The sequence below is a fragment of the Phyllostomus discolor genome, chromosome 15 (assembly GCF_004126475.2).
Source record: "Phyllostomus discolor isolate MPI-MPIP mPhyDis1 chromosome 15, mPhyDis1.pri.v3, whole genome shotgun sequence".
In the NCBI taxonomy this organism is placed as follows: domain Eukaryota; kingdom Metazoa; phylum Chordata; class Mammalia; order Chiroptera; family Phyllostomidae; genus Phyllostomus; species Phyllostomus discolor.
The window spans coordinates 2345172-2360480 of record NC_040917.2 but is presented as its reverse complement, the minus strand read 5'-3'; the positions used below and the strand labels follow the sequence as shown (position 1 = coordinate 2360480).

Genomic DNA, 15309 nt, shown 5'->3' with positions numbered 1-15309 from the left:
ACATGTGTTCTCTTACTCTAATGAAACATCAACTAATGATCAAATCTCCTGACTCAAATCAGCTGATTCCATCCAGAGGCTCTGCTGGGAATAACAAGCAGCCCATCCCCGTGCAGCTGAGTGTCCAAGCCGACCATCAGCAGGACCATGCTTGCTGGACAATGGGCACCAGAGTTGTAGGAACCCAGTTCTACAGGGGAGTAAAGAAACAGGGGTGGAAGTCATTGCCTTAATTCCACATCCATGACATCAGTAGAAGTTGGCATCATGTGGACATAGAGGGACCCCCACCATACCATGGTGTGGATGTGCAGGGTGATGATGTCACACACACAGAGGGACTATGGAAAAGTTTGTCCCTTCATTGAGGAGTCTGTTGAGATCAGGGAGGACCTTTCAGCATTCCATGGGTGGCTGCATCATATCAGATAAGGGGCCTGGTCCAGCTTTTATTGTTCACCCCTGAGCAGGGTCCTGCTCACAGGAGTGGTTTGTGTGGTTTCCTTCTCCCACCTGCATCAAACTAGGGAGAATCCCTACTTCTATGTCAGATTCCTCAGGTGTGCACAGGAGGAGAGAGAATGCTTTACTTTAACATGTCAGCATCAGCCATAAAACACTTGAGCCTTGGTCCTTACTTCACAGAACACCTAGGAGACATGAGTGAGAACACTGAGCCACCAACCATTATGGGTAGAAAATTATTTCAGTCCCTAGAAAATGAGGGTGATGGTTATATGTAAGCAATAATGAAAATAATAATACATTACATGACATCTTAGTCCCATTCTAGCATGTAACCTGTCCACTCTCCAAGGTCGTCAGCTTGTTCTGAGAGACGTGGGTCTGGTTTCTGCTCCCAAAGGTTAGACCCCTCCACAGGATTATGGCCATCCTATGTGGGGAGCTCTACTGATGTAGCTTTCCACCTGGGTGGAGTTGTTATTTGATTCATTTGTTGTTTCTATGAGATTGTGCTTTTGTCACTCAAAAGCTCACATGTTAAAACCAGAGGCCCATGGGTGATATTAAGAGGTGGGACCTTGGGACAAGTGATGGTCCTAAGGTGGAGCTCTTCTGAACAGCATTAGGGCCTTTATAACGGAGGACTCAGGGAGCTCCTTTGCCCCAACCACCCTCTGAGATCACAGTGAACAAACAGCCAGCTAGTAATCAGGTTCTTACCACACATCAAATCTGCCAGCATCTGTTGTTTGACACCCCACCTCCAGATCTGTGAGAGATACATGTCTGTTCTTGGCAATGAACCAGCCCACAGTAGTTTGTTACAGCACCCAGGGTGGGTTAGGATTGCAGTGTAACCTGACCACAAAGGCTGACTCCCTGGAGATTTGTTGCCATATTCTCTGTAAAAGGCACTCCATGAGTGTCCTTCCAGTGATGTTCATGGGCATTTTTTTTCTGGTGTTTTCTTCCACAGACAAATTCTCTTAATAGAAGGTGATAGGAGACTCCTAAGCACATGTAGAAGGAATACAGCAATAGAAGTGGATATAGTCTATGAATTATTTCAGTATTTACCACATCATCATGGATCCAGGTCCAGGATTCAATGGAGGTAAGATGCAAAAACATATAGTGCCCCCAGTCACCTCATCACAGGGCATGGCTGATGTTCTTGAAGGTGTGGAGATTAACAGCACTCAGGAGGAGCATTGGCCAAAGGGATTTGAGGGTACATTTAGATTTTATCTTTTAAACTAATCATGTCATATTTTCAACCTTCCCAGAGGTTATATGTAATAATGACAATGTGGCATTTGGATAATAGTGACCCCTTCCTGAATAATCATTATTGTGCTGTGTGCACCTCAGTCACTTGATGTCACAGTTGGTAAGTCATTGGGGGAAGAGGGGAATGTGACTGTGCACAGAGGGTGTCCAGGGGGGTTAAAATGCATGACATGTGTTTATTGCTTCTTCTCACTCTTTTTCTTGATGCTGATGGACTCTCTCAGTTCACAGACATATAATGGACAGAAATTCTGTCTTGAAATCACAAAGATAAGCTCTTGCAGTGACCACTGACCTAAGACCCAGAGGCTGAAGATGCAGGTGGACCTCTGTGTTCACCTGCATCTTCCCTTCCACCCTTCCAGGCTCGACAGGTCCATGGTATTCATGCAGGTGAAACAATATTAACTGAGCCATTGGGATACCCAGCATGCCTTTATTCTTGGGTGGGCTACCTTTGCAAGCTGCAAGCTGCATGTCTATCTGCATGTCTCATATTGTGGCCCTTGCTCCCAGCGTGCCACCCATGCTGGTACCTGTCCCCTTCTGTGTATCTCATCATCACCCCCAGCATGGAGTCCTCACCTGTTTAAGTACTAGAGGGGAACCACACTGATAAGATGCCAGAACATTACATGACATAACTTAATTCTGTGCATGTGAGCCCACTTCATGTGATGGGAACAGTTTATTAGACACAGTCTCAAGGCTATGAGAACATTAGTTATCAGGCCCCTCCAAGGCCATGGGGGCACTGCTTCCTTTAGCTACCCAGGCACCTGGGTGATGAAGCCAGACTCCCTCCACCTACCCTACAACCTCTCTGTGTGTGTTGACTCATAGACAAGGTTGCACAGATAATTTATTCTGAGCCGAATAGCATGAAACACCGTGTGAGTGGAATATTACTGTAAATTAAATTGTGTAAAAGTGCCAGATGGTAGAAATTAGCAAAAACAATAATAACTGTACAGCATGCAGACTAACCAGCCTCGTATAAAATTCCCACCATCACAATGGAGGTGCTCGTCCCTCTGATCCCAGTGGGGATCCTCATCTAGATTATTCACTTCTCTGTCCATAAGTGGAGAAGCACGTGCAAGTGGTGTGCTTCATGTGCTGACAAACCAAACCCCACCACTGCCCCTGCACCTCTGAAAGAGCAGCCCCAGGCTCCAGGGCTCTGCAGTTTGCATTCATTGTTGCAATTATCACAGAGGAAACACGATGAACTTTGGGCTGAGATGGGCACTTATTCTGATGCTTTTACATGTAGCATTATGAAGAATCTGGGGATTTGAGTTTCTCTGTGTGTATGCCCCTCCTAATGAGAATATCCAGTCTGAAGATGTACAATATGAGTTGGAGCTGGGAGACCCCTGAGACAGCCTGGGGTTCTCTGAGACTCTGCTGTAAATGCTTTGGATTCAGTTTCAGAAACTATTATATAACCTGGATCAGCCAGCATCCAAGAAGGAGACTGCAGTGGATAAGTGTTATTAAAAATAAAGCTAACCATCACACTACAGAATGCACTGCATCAGTGAAAGACACTTTCACCATGTAAAGAGACGATTTGAAAAGCACTGCCTATCTGCCAATGAGAGTCAAGAGCACAGTCCTGCATTATAGCATGGGAGACACAGAGAGGGCACGTCAGTGTGAACCCTGACACAATCCTGTGGCAGGAGGGGCTTCAACCAACAGAGGGAGCCCAGGACCTATGAGTTCTGCAGGACCAGGACACTTGCAGTTTAATGAAGGCTTAGTTTCATCTCTGGCCCAGGACCTTCCTCTCTATGTGATATTCAACATGTGTATACCTAAGAAAGCGACTTAGACCCACCGCAATGAGTCTAAGTGGATGCTTCTCCTCTATCTAAACACACTAGCAGACACATGTGATCTCTGACTTGGAAGTTTTCCCTTAAATAGCTTTGTTGTGACAGTTGGTTTTGGTTTTTGTTTGACTGGATCATAAGCTGCCCGAAGACTTGGCTGAAAGCCATTTCTTGGTCTGTGCATAGTTTGCTTATAGGTAATCCAGGCCTGTGAACTGGTGTCTCAGAAAGGCTGATTTCACCAATATGGGTGGGCACCCTCCACTCCACTGAGGGACTGACTAGAGCAAATAGTGAAAGAGAGAAAATTAACCCCTTCCCACCTGTGTCCTGAAATCTGGAGCTGGGGCAGAAGTCTTCTCCTGTCCTGGGCACCCTGGTGCTCAGCATGCAGACCAGGCTTAGTTAAGAAAGCAGCTCTCTTGTGTCTGCTGCCGCAACCCCAACTCACGGGGCTTTTGGATGACTCAGAGTAATAATGAGAACATCATGTAAATGTAAACGAAAATACATATATTGTGGGCCAGCTTCCTTGAAGAACCAGGACCAATGGTTTCATAAATCAGAGTGTGTACAAGTATTCCCACTAGAACACACAACTGTTAACTTGAATCAGTACAGGGAACATGGTGAACTAAGTGGAATAACAGGGAAGGTTGGAACAAGCCAGACAGACTATGACAGAAGCAGCAGAGGAAACTGGCTCAGAGCTTTATTTTTCAATGTGGTGGGAGAGACGACTTCTGCTTAGAGTGGTGTGCATCATTTCAATCCCCCATTGATGTCTAAGGGGAGACCTCAGATTCTTATCAGATTTCCCATGTTGGAGCAGATGGAGAAGAGGCAGGAAAGACCCATCAGTTGTCAGCAGTGAAACATGAAGGCAAGTAGAGTCTCACTACCTATTCCATCTAACAACTATAAAATACATGGGCACACATGAGATAAGGAGTCATTATGTGTGGACAACCACTGCATGCATAGAAAATGAAATGCATGACTTTTAGAAAGCAAATGATGATGAAGGTGAAACATATGATGATTATGATGGGATGAGACAGGAATATTGGTCCTTTGAAACTACCTCTCCTCTTCCAGATGCACTGTGGCTCCTCCAGGCAGGGATGCTCTCTCTTCCCTTTAAGTGCTGAGAGGTTTCGTAAATGGAGCCCCAGTGAATCATGCAGCTTGGAAGAGTCAGTGTGTGACCAGGTCAGTAAAAATACCAAAGAGGTCCAAGTCTGATTACCTGCACCTCTGATAGTGTTACCTTATTTAATAGGCACTGTGAAAATATGTATGTGGGTAACAAGGAGCCCCCTTTCCACCCAGGTGCTATAACATGCTCCTTATTTATTTTAATCTTTACCTGTATAGTTCTAGAGTTTCTCTTTCTAAGCAACCTGTGTTTATAATTACTTAGGTATTCTCTAAGATGATATAGTCTCTATCATGCCCTGTGCCTCCTTCTGGGTCTTCAGTTGAAATTTCTTCACACTCATATGTCTAGTTACACTCAGTTAATGAACATGGAACATATTCCTGTGTGTGACTCAAACAAAATCCAGCATCTACAGCTGACCCAGTTCCAAAGTCACTCCCACATTGTGGGTAATTTTTCTACCAACCCTCCCCTTCTGATACTACAACCTATTGTAATCCCTATGGCTGCTGTAATAAATGAACAAGGACAATGTAACCTGGTCAGTATCCGGGGATTTTTGTAGAAACATGCCACACAAAAATATCATTAAAATAGTGATGAATTGACCTTTATTAAAATGAAATGTATCTGTTCTACCAAACCACCAACAATTCCACTAAAGGAATTAAAAGACAATCATAGACAGAGAATATACTTCCAAGTCATATGTCTGATGAAAGAGTTTATTATACATTAAGAATGTTAGAAAATTAGGAAAGTGCTAGTGAACATTTTTAATCTGTCTGAAAGTTGCATGAGGATTTTAAAGTGTCACCTATTCATCTAGTCCACCATTTCTTCTTATGCTCAGTAAGGCGAGGCTGTCCTCTCATTGAATTCCAATGTGTCTCATGACAGGTGATCCCCTAACCCAGACTTATGCATTGATTGTGTTCAATAGAATAGACATCCCAACAGAGGTCCCAGAAAGGCAGGGTACCTGACCATAGTCCCTCCCAACTTATAAGAAGAGTTTCCTACAAGCAAAATTTGATTCCAGGTTCAGGGTCCATCAACACCTGGTCTGTGGAAGCTCTAGCTCTCTCCTAAGACAGGGATAAGTTCTCTGGACAATCACTTATACAATCCCTGGAAAATAATTTGGATATGCATTTCAAAACACAAAAGCCCACAATGATTAGGACCATCCCATAGTCCCCATGACCCAGACATGCAAATTCAGTCCTTCAAACCAAGTCTTTGGATTGTGTTATTGTAATTATTATGCAAGGTGTAAAAGTCCCCCTGGTCAGTGAGTTGCTTAGTGTACTGGAGTTGCTGATGAAGCTCTAGCTGGAGTTGCTAGATGTCCCTTGAGATTGAAAGTAAAGGCCCCTCACTAGTGATGCTGGAGCTCCTCCCATGAGTGCTGACTGGAGTTCCGCTTCAGGGGGGTGGACCACAACCTAGAGAAGCCTGCGGCGCAAGTGAGTTGTTGGCGAGTGACAAGAGCATCTTCATCACCCATACTATTTCTTACCAGATCAGGGAAATCCAGTGGGATGGAGGTGGGTCATGGAGTGGGGTAGCTTTTTCTATGATATGGCTTCACCCTCTTTGCTGGCTGCTCCAAGGGTCCTTCTGGAGGGGGAAATTCCAGCATACCCTCCTCCATAAGTTAATAAATCAGCATTCCTTTGTGGCTGGTGAGGGATGAACAGCCATTCATAATACACATTTTGGGGTTAACTGTCTAGTTTGAATTACTTGATTGACAAGACTTAGCTCGGCTCTTGTGAACAGGGAGAGGCACTTCTGTGAAGTTAATTGGGTGTTTCTTCTTCTCTTAGTTTTCGCCCTTAAAAGAGATTAGGGTGGTTTCTAACACTTGGTTGTCTGGTTCTAATGGGCAGGGGGCAGTGAGAACTAGGCTCCCAGCAGCATAGTCTGAGAAAAGCCAGGGTTTTAAAAGTGTCACCTTTTTTTCCTGTGCTTGGAAAGACAGGCCCCCTTGCTGTTTCTGCAAGTTGTAATGAGCTTGAGCAGAGAGTTAACTGCCTTGTTGTTCTCTGGACCTGGTAGCTACTAGTTTTAGAATCTGCAGGGTTTCAAAAACCCAGGTGCTTATTTTTCCCTCTCATTTTTTTCTACTTCTGCTTCCCTTCTTTCTAAGTTACTCCAATGCCCTTCCTTCCCATGCTGCACATGAAAGTGGCACACATCCTTTTCCTTTATTCCTTCTTACCCTTCTCCTTCACAGTCCTTCACTTCCTTAATTTCATCTCTCTCTTTCTTTTCTATCACTTCTTTGATTCTTTTTTTTATTTTTTCCTTTTCCCTTACACAATCACCCTTCAGCTTGCACAGACCCTCTTTGGTTTACACAAACCCACTTGGACTTACAAAACCCTTCTTCAACTCTTCTAGCCCATTTTAGTTTACCCTTTAAACTTGTCCAGGCATAACCAACTTTAGAATGACCCACATTCAATCCTATATTATTTTCAAGATATAATGCTATAATTTTATACCTTTCTTTACCAAAACCTATATTTTCCCACTTAAAATTCTCAACTTTCAGTAACAACAAAATAAGTAATTAGTATGTTTTAGATTGACAACTTTATGAACACATTTCACAACTTTCAGAAACAGTTTTTTCTCCACTGGCAAATGCATTTGCATTTTTTATTCTTGGTGATCACTGCATTTCTTGAATGTGCTCAAAGTGAGCTGTCTCATTATATAGTGACCTTGACGACTTCAGGGAGGCTGGGGAAGAGGGAGGGAGGAGACACCAGAAGTGACAGTGCTTGTTCCCAGGACCAAAGCAGTTTCTGAGCCCCCAGAAGGGAGTTCATAGTGATTAAAGAACATTTTCACATTGTTTTTCTTCCTGAACCTTTTACTGTCTGAGAGGGGAATGCAATCTCTTTCCCTCTTTAAACAAGCAATTTAAATTCTTCCCGAGTAGAATCCTTATGATGTAACAGCATTAGAGATCTCATTCCATTTACCAGAGGTTTAGCAAAACATTTCAAGACTGAGACTGAGATGCCCCTTTCAAAACAGAAACAAAAACAAAGTTCTGTAGCAAATAGAACATTCAAGCAAACCAGTATTCTCAAATTAAATCTTCTAAGAGAAGGGAGAGAGACACTAGCCTTAGAATCATATCTGACACCACCTGGTGCTACAAATGACCCTTACAGAAACTAAATGGCGTGAAGCCCAAACAGCAGAGGCACTATCTCACACCAGCAAGTACAGTGAGTAAATTCTAAGGCCCAAATGGCACAGACCCAAGCAGCAGAGACAGGAGATTCTAGGGTTTTATAAAACAACAAAATTCAAACAAAGTTTCCCAAAACACAAGAAATCAAACAGCTCTGATTCCACTTATCTAATGCAAAGTGGCTGCAAGAGAGGTGGCCCCAGAAGAAATCTCCTTTCCTTTATCATAGACACACCGGCAGCATAACCAAAAACCTCTTGGTACTTCTCGTCCCTTACGTAGGATGAAAGGCACCAAATCCCATCTGTCTGGATGTGCCTGTCTGCAGCAATGGCTCGTAGCCTCTGTCCCTGTTCATCCGACAGATGTGGGAAGAACTGTCCAGCAGCATGCTCTTCCCATTTGCCGCAGATGGTAAAGAAGTTGTCCTGGACACAGTCTTTCTGTTCTGGTGGAAAAGGGGTTAGCGATTCCCTGTAGTGGAGAGCACCCCATGTTCTTCTCCCAAATGACTTTTATTTGGAATGGTATGTGTGGGTGCATACAGCGTACATGCATAGCTTATCAATCAATGTCAAAAAGACTATACTCATACAGAAATGGGTGTTATCTATAGATAACAATTGAAGGAACATAGAGTTTTGTCATAGGTCAGGGTCTGTTAGTCATGCCGGTGCCAGAGGGTCTTTCAGACATGTTTCATGAGATAAGGAGTTTATCCCTTATGCTTTGAATTCAAACATCTGGGTTATATCACCAGGGCTATACAAAACAAAGCAGAGCAAGCTTCAAAGGATACAATGTACATTTGAGGCCTTTTTCCCATGGGAACCCTCGTTGTTAGAGCTGGGCCATGTTTGCCACCTGTGTTACCTGGTTTTCCAGGGAGACTTATTAGACCCTTTCAGAGCTTGCTCTCACAGGGCTGCAATCTTGGAAAACAAGCAGAGTGGTCCCCAGCACAGGGCTTCTTCAGGAGCAATGCACATGGAGGTTAAGGCCTGTTTTAATCTCTCTCCCAGAGCTTCCTCTCCATCTCACCTTCAGCATGCAGATACATAAGAAACTGTTCACCCCAATGTGTCTAAAGTAGTTGTATCTCCATCTAAATACATTAAGGAGGCACATATAACCAAGATCTAAGAAACTGTTCCCCTAAATACCTGCATTGTGTCTGCTAATTTTCCTGTTAGTTTGAGTAGATAACAGGGTGCCAAAACCTTTGCCTGAAAGTCATTCTTTGGTCTGTCCATAGTGTGTTTACACGTGAACTTCACTTTGAATTCTGGTGCAGTAAAGCAGAATGCTCTTCTCAATGTGGGTGGGCACCTTCCACACCACTGAATGGCTGACTGGAATAAACAGTGAAGGAGAGAAAACTAAGCCCTTTTTACCCATGTGCTGGATACTGGAGCTGGGGCCGGGGTCTTGTCCTGTCCTGGGCACCCTAGTCCTCAACATTTAACTCAGGCTGAGTTATGACAGCAGCTTTCCTGTGTCTTCCACCAGCCACCAGAGCTCATTGCAATTTAGGAGGTTTCATTGTCGAGACAATGGGCATCGACTCCTTGTAAATGCAAATGTGCATGTCTGTTTGCTTCTCTGGAGGACCATGGCTATTCTGTGTAAAGAAGACAGCATGCAAGTTTGCCCTTCACAGGGTATGATCCCATCAGAGAACACTCATGTTTTTTTTTATTGGAAACAGTACTGGGCACTCAGTGAACACGAGGGAGGATCCCATTAATGTCAGGCTACCAATTGCAAAGCTGTTTCCTAATATCCCCTGGGTGCTTGTCTGTTGATCACCATTGAAAATAGTGGAGCCCTGCTATGACTCTGAGATCACTGAGGGTTGAATGAGCAGTACTGCATGGAATCAGAGCTCACTGTGACAGTGTCAGCAGACTAAGCTGATTGCAAGCCAAGGCCACAAGTCCTCAGTGATTGATCTTGCAAATGACTTTTTCCATATTGATCTCAGACAATATCCAAATGCAACCTGCTTTCATGTGGGAATATCAATGATGCACATACACTGAAACAAACAAACAAACAAAAAAAAGAAGATGTATTTGACTAATCAGATTATTGTGCACATACTTCTTCGCCAAGAAGTATGTTTGCTTGATACAGGTGCCAAGGGTAGTAATACATGGTAATAACAAGATCAACATAGAAGGTAACTATGCAGTGACCCCAATGACTTGGTGGCACATGGAACTGACATGTGCTTGATATATCCAACACAGGTGCACAATCCTGTGGAAATGGGGACCTTCTCTTACTCTTTTATGTAGAAACCACCTGTCACATTCTTCAGCCAGTGAAAACCAGAATAAATGTTCATGCCTGACCCAGGAACTGAGACCTTAGTGCCTGCTGGGATGCTGGATTTGAAGACATGGAGTCCTCATGGGAAACATCACACAGCTCCTCCATGACTGACCCCAGAGATGACCAGCTTAGAAAGGGAGCCTGAGTAACAACCAGCAGTGGCTGAGTTCTCCCCTGTGATGCCTTGATCAGTGCAGGAGTGTCAACGATGGTTGAACCAGAAACCCAGATGCAGGAGGAGATGGTGGTTCCTGCAGCCCCTGACAGGTGCAGCTGTGGAACACTGAGCAGTGGTTCTGTTCCTGTGTGGGAGGCTGAGGTCTGAGGTCCTCAAGACAGGTGGTAGAAGGGAAGACAAGCAGCAGGATGGAGAATCAATAAAGGAAGAAAAGCCAGTGAGTCCCTCACAGAGTTGACCTCACTCACCTAACAAGTCCCACTCAGGCCTAGAACTCATGTGGAGGCCCATCCCATAGGTAGGAACTGGGAAGAAAGGAGCCTTCAAGAGCATTGCCATGAAACTCATCACTGTGTGTCTGTGTGTAAATAATTGAGCAACATAAATGTGGTGGGATTAGGGCCTCATGCAGGATCCTCAGATGGGACCTTCAAACAGAGGAATCTGAGGACACCAGAGGCTTCCAAAGGCCCCAAGAACTTCCAGACTCAGAAGTGTTGGCAGTGACGGTGCATTGGGCAGCTCCAGGAAAGGGGCTTCCTGGTGGCTCATGCAGCCCTTGTTTGGAGGTTCCCTGCAGAGTCAATGCGGTTTGGTAAAATCAGATCTCTGTGTCTAGAGATGTTAAAGCACATGGCATCCCTGTGGGAGCATTCTGAAGTCAGGGTTCTGTCTTCAATTCTCAACTAGTGCCAAGGAGATGCTCATGCCTTCTGAGGCCAGACAGGACCCCCCTGCAAGACTCAGGCTGAGCAGCAGGCAGCGTGCAAGACCCACAAGTTCAGGGCAGGGGCCAAGCATCAGGTGGAAATGGAGCTGGGAAGACATTCCCTCTGAGGGCCTGCATCCCCCTCTTCCGATCAAAACATCTAAAGTTGAGTGGGGCATGCGGTGACTGCAAATACCCAATTCAATTAGAGCATATACAAAAGTATAAAGCATGAAGACCACAACAAATAAGAGTATTTCTATGGCTTCTTTATATCTCAATTTTAAGTAGCTTGACACAGGGATTATTCTATTAACTCACCAGGTGGAGAATTTTGTAGACACACTGGCCCAGCAATAAGACATTCATGTACCAAGGCCAGACTGTCCCAGGTGTCTCTGTGTCACTCAAAGTTGGGATCACCCTGAAAGAGCATGTCCTGCAGGGCCTTGTTTCCCAGGGAAAGACTATTTCTTTACAGAACTTAGGGGCCTGGGAGGGGCCACATATCCTCACACAGGGATTAGGACTGGGTCTGTCAGACTCCCACTGAATGTGGTCTCTGTGCCCTCCAACTTTTCTCAGGTGGGATCAGGACTTAAGCTCTGAAACACTCTCGCTCATGAATATGCAAAGGAGAGAGGTGGTCTAGGTTGAATATGAGTGTTCCTGGTCCCTGAGAGCATCACCCATGGCTACACCCTCCCCTAAAGAAGTCCTCACAGCACAGCCCCTCACCATGGACTGGAACAGGAAAGCCCTCTACCTGGTGGCAGTGGGTATAGGTAAGAAGCTCTCCAGTCTCTGGGTTGATGAGGGTGCCAAGGAAAATAAAGAGACACTTCCACAAATTCATGCCTGCTCTCCACAGGTGAGCACTCCTGGGTGCAGCTGGTACAGTCTGGGGCTGAGGTGAGGAAGCCTGGGGCTTTAGTGGAGGTCTCCTAAAAGGCTTATAGATACACCTTCACAGTCTACTGCATATGTTGGGTGCAAAAGGCCCCAGGACAAGGGCTTGATTGGATGGGGAGAATCACCCCAGTGACAGTGAAAAAAAGTACACACAGAAGTTCCAGGGCAGAGTCACCATGACTGCAGACATATCCATGAGTAGAGCATACATGGGCTGAACAGTCTCAAAGCTAAGGACTTGGCCATGTATTACTGCATGAGAGACACTGTGATGACCCACATGCTAAATGTGTCACTGACCATGGGGGGGGCAGTGTGGCTGGGTAGAGGACATGGCAGGGAGATGGGTCTCCTGACTTCCTCACACACAGGTGGGATCTGAGAGTAGGACGGATGCTGCCACGGGCACATCAGAAACTCAGGGAATATTTCAGTAGACCAGATATACTGTGGGGAAGAGGCAGGGGAGATGCTGCAGAGACGGCTCCTATTATTTGTTGTCATTTTGCAGGGGGCCCATTTGGAGCCTCCTGGTCCTCTGAAGGAAGTGTTTCATTAAGGCTTCATCTGGGAATCCTTGGTCAGGGTTACCATGGGGATTTGGAAAAGGTGATGCCTAGCAAATTCTAGTGCACTTGCTTATTTGTGAAAACTGGACTTGTAATTGGGGAAAAGTAAGTCCAAGAAAGTAAAGGGGAATGTCTATGTTCTTGTCTCTCATCCAGCATCACACAGATGACATTCTGGCAGCAAAGTCCACATTCCAGCACAGTCTGTGGCATCACAGCTTTCTTTCAGCCCTCCCTCAGGGTGAGATCCTGTGGATTCTCCTCACCTGAGAACAATGCCCCATGAGTGCCCCTGTCTCTGAGCTAATGCTGATGTTGTTACACAGCAAAGGGCATCACAGGGACACCCTTGACAGTGAAACACCCACATTCAGCCTTTACTATCTTTCTATGTCAGTGGAAACAATTATCACACACCTGGCTCTGCAATCTACACACATTGTTCTTGCACATTCTGGAGGTCAGTGTGAAAGTGTCAGTTCAAACCAGCTTCACTTACCATCCATGGAAATTCATGCCTGTGCATGGAGTGCCATTTTCCATTTAGCACATCAATACTATGAGTACATCAGGTTCAAGTTCAGAGGACGCCCATTATGTGTGGTCATGGTGACAAACTCCCATGGGTCACATGCCGGCATGAATAGAGACTGTGAGAGATGAGATGGTTCTTGTGAAATTTACTGTCAAATAATCAGGGGGCTCCATTATACTCCCTCCCCTGCTTCCTGATAACAGCTGCACTGAACATCCATGTAAACACAGATACTAATAGAGAGCATCAGGCTGAACCCAGAATGATGACCAGTTTAACATAACATCAGATCCACCAGCTCCAGCAATGGGAAGTTATTTGAAAGATTTATTCATCCTGTAATCAGTGGATAGATAAAATAATGCTCTTCATATAAATTATGCATTTATTTTTACCTGCTATTTTTGTTAGTAGTTTGTACCAAGGTTTTCTATAATCAAATTTATAAAATTTCAACATACTTATTCCCCAATTTCTCATAAATCTTCACCTATGCACATCTACTTATGAATGACTTTATTATGCATCCCAAATGTGTGAACCTACTTTTCCCAGAGTCTAGGAAATGAAAACAAAAGTGAGGCAGTGAATATGCTGCATATTCAGCACCAAACTCCACTAAAGAAACATGTTCCAGGCAGCAATTCCCACTTCTAGGAAGGGTTCCCGCTTCTGTCTCCAAAAACAAAACAGACCCTCCATCTCCTCCAAAACTCTGTCCATGAGCTCTGGGGTCACACTCTCTCCTTAGTTCATAGTCTGGTCATGTTGTAGAGGAAATAGGACAGATGCAACTTCCGATGACAAGAGGAACATCCTGCACATTTAAAGCTTCCTGTTGTCATGAGTATTGGATTGTCTTGGTGTGTCCATCACTCAAATTTTTCAAAGGCATGTATCATTTTAAATATCTTTGGTTTATGAACATTTACTCTCTTAGGTCAGTTATGCATCTCATGGAGCAGTTGGGTCAGTGGGGATGGCACAGCCTCAAAAGTGGGGAGTGATTCTTATCAAATATGCACCCTTAGACATGTCACATTCTGGGACCATGTCCGTCATGTCACCACCCAGCCCCAGAGCTCCCTATATAGTAGGAGGACATGCAAATAGAGGGTCCCTCTGCTCATGAAAAGCAGCCCAGCCCTGACTCTGCAGCTCTGAGAAATGAGCCCAGCCCAGGATTAACAGGTGTCCCCAGTCCCTGCTCAGGACAGAACACAGACCACTCACCATGGAGTTTTTTTCTCACCTGGGTTTTCCTTGTAGCTGTTTTAACAGGTAATCTCTAGGGAATGGGAGACACTGAGTGTGTGAGTGGATACATCTGAGAGATAAAGTGGATGGGCAAGAGTTTCCTGACCTGATGTCTTTGTGTTTGCAGGTGTCCAAAGTGAAGTGCAGCTGGTGGAGTCTGGGGGAGGCCTGGTGAAGCCTGGGGGGTCTCTGAGACTGTCCTGTGCAGCCTCTGGATTCACCATCAGTAGTAGGTACTGGATGCACTGGGTCCGCCAGGCTTCTGGGAAGGGGCTGGAATGGATCTCAGCAATTGCTGGTAGTAGCACATACTATGCGGACTCTGTGAAGGGCCGATTCACCATCTCCAGAGACAATGGCAAGGACAAACTCTATCTGCAAATGAACAGCCTGAGACCTGAGGCTGAGGACCTGAGGACACGGCCATGTATTACTGTGGGAGTGACACAGTGAGGGGAAGTCATTGTGAACCCTGACACAAACCTCCCTGAAGGAGACAGGGGGGCTGGACTGCAGGGGAAGCTCCGAACACCAGGGGGCGCACTCAGGGCACCTTGAGTACTGGGTTCAGTTCTGAAACAGCGGCAAATGCACTTTAACTGTTGGATTTCTGCAGGTGTGGGGTTAGTTTTCTACACGGCAGTTTCTTTCAGGGACCCTGACTTCCTTTATGATTCTGTGATTACTTCTTAACTATGTGAATTGCAGATGATTGCTGTAATAGGAGGGAAACATTTTCACACACACAGGAGGCAGAAAGTCACAATATTTGCTTAATGTTATCCTAATGAATCATAGTTGAATTATTCAATCTTCATGACCGATATCAGCTAAATC

At 45.0% G+C, this 15309-nt stretch overlaps 1 gene segment (V, D, J or C); it reads left to right on the top strand.

Moving 5' to 3' along the window:
• The first annotated feature begins 11890 nt into the window (after positions 1–11890).
• Positions 11891–14925, top strand: LOC114489631. The segment is given in 3 exon segments: positions 11891–11984; positions 14374–14496; positions 14600–14925. Coding segments are annotated over 3 exon segments (543 nt in total).
• Positions 14926–15309: the final 384 nt, after the last annotated feature.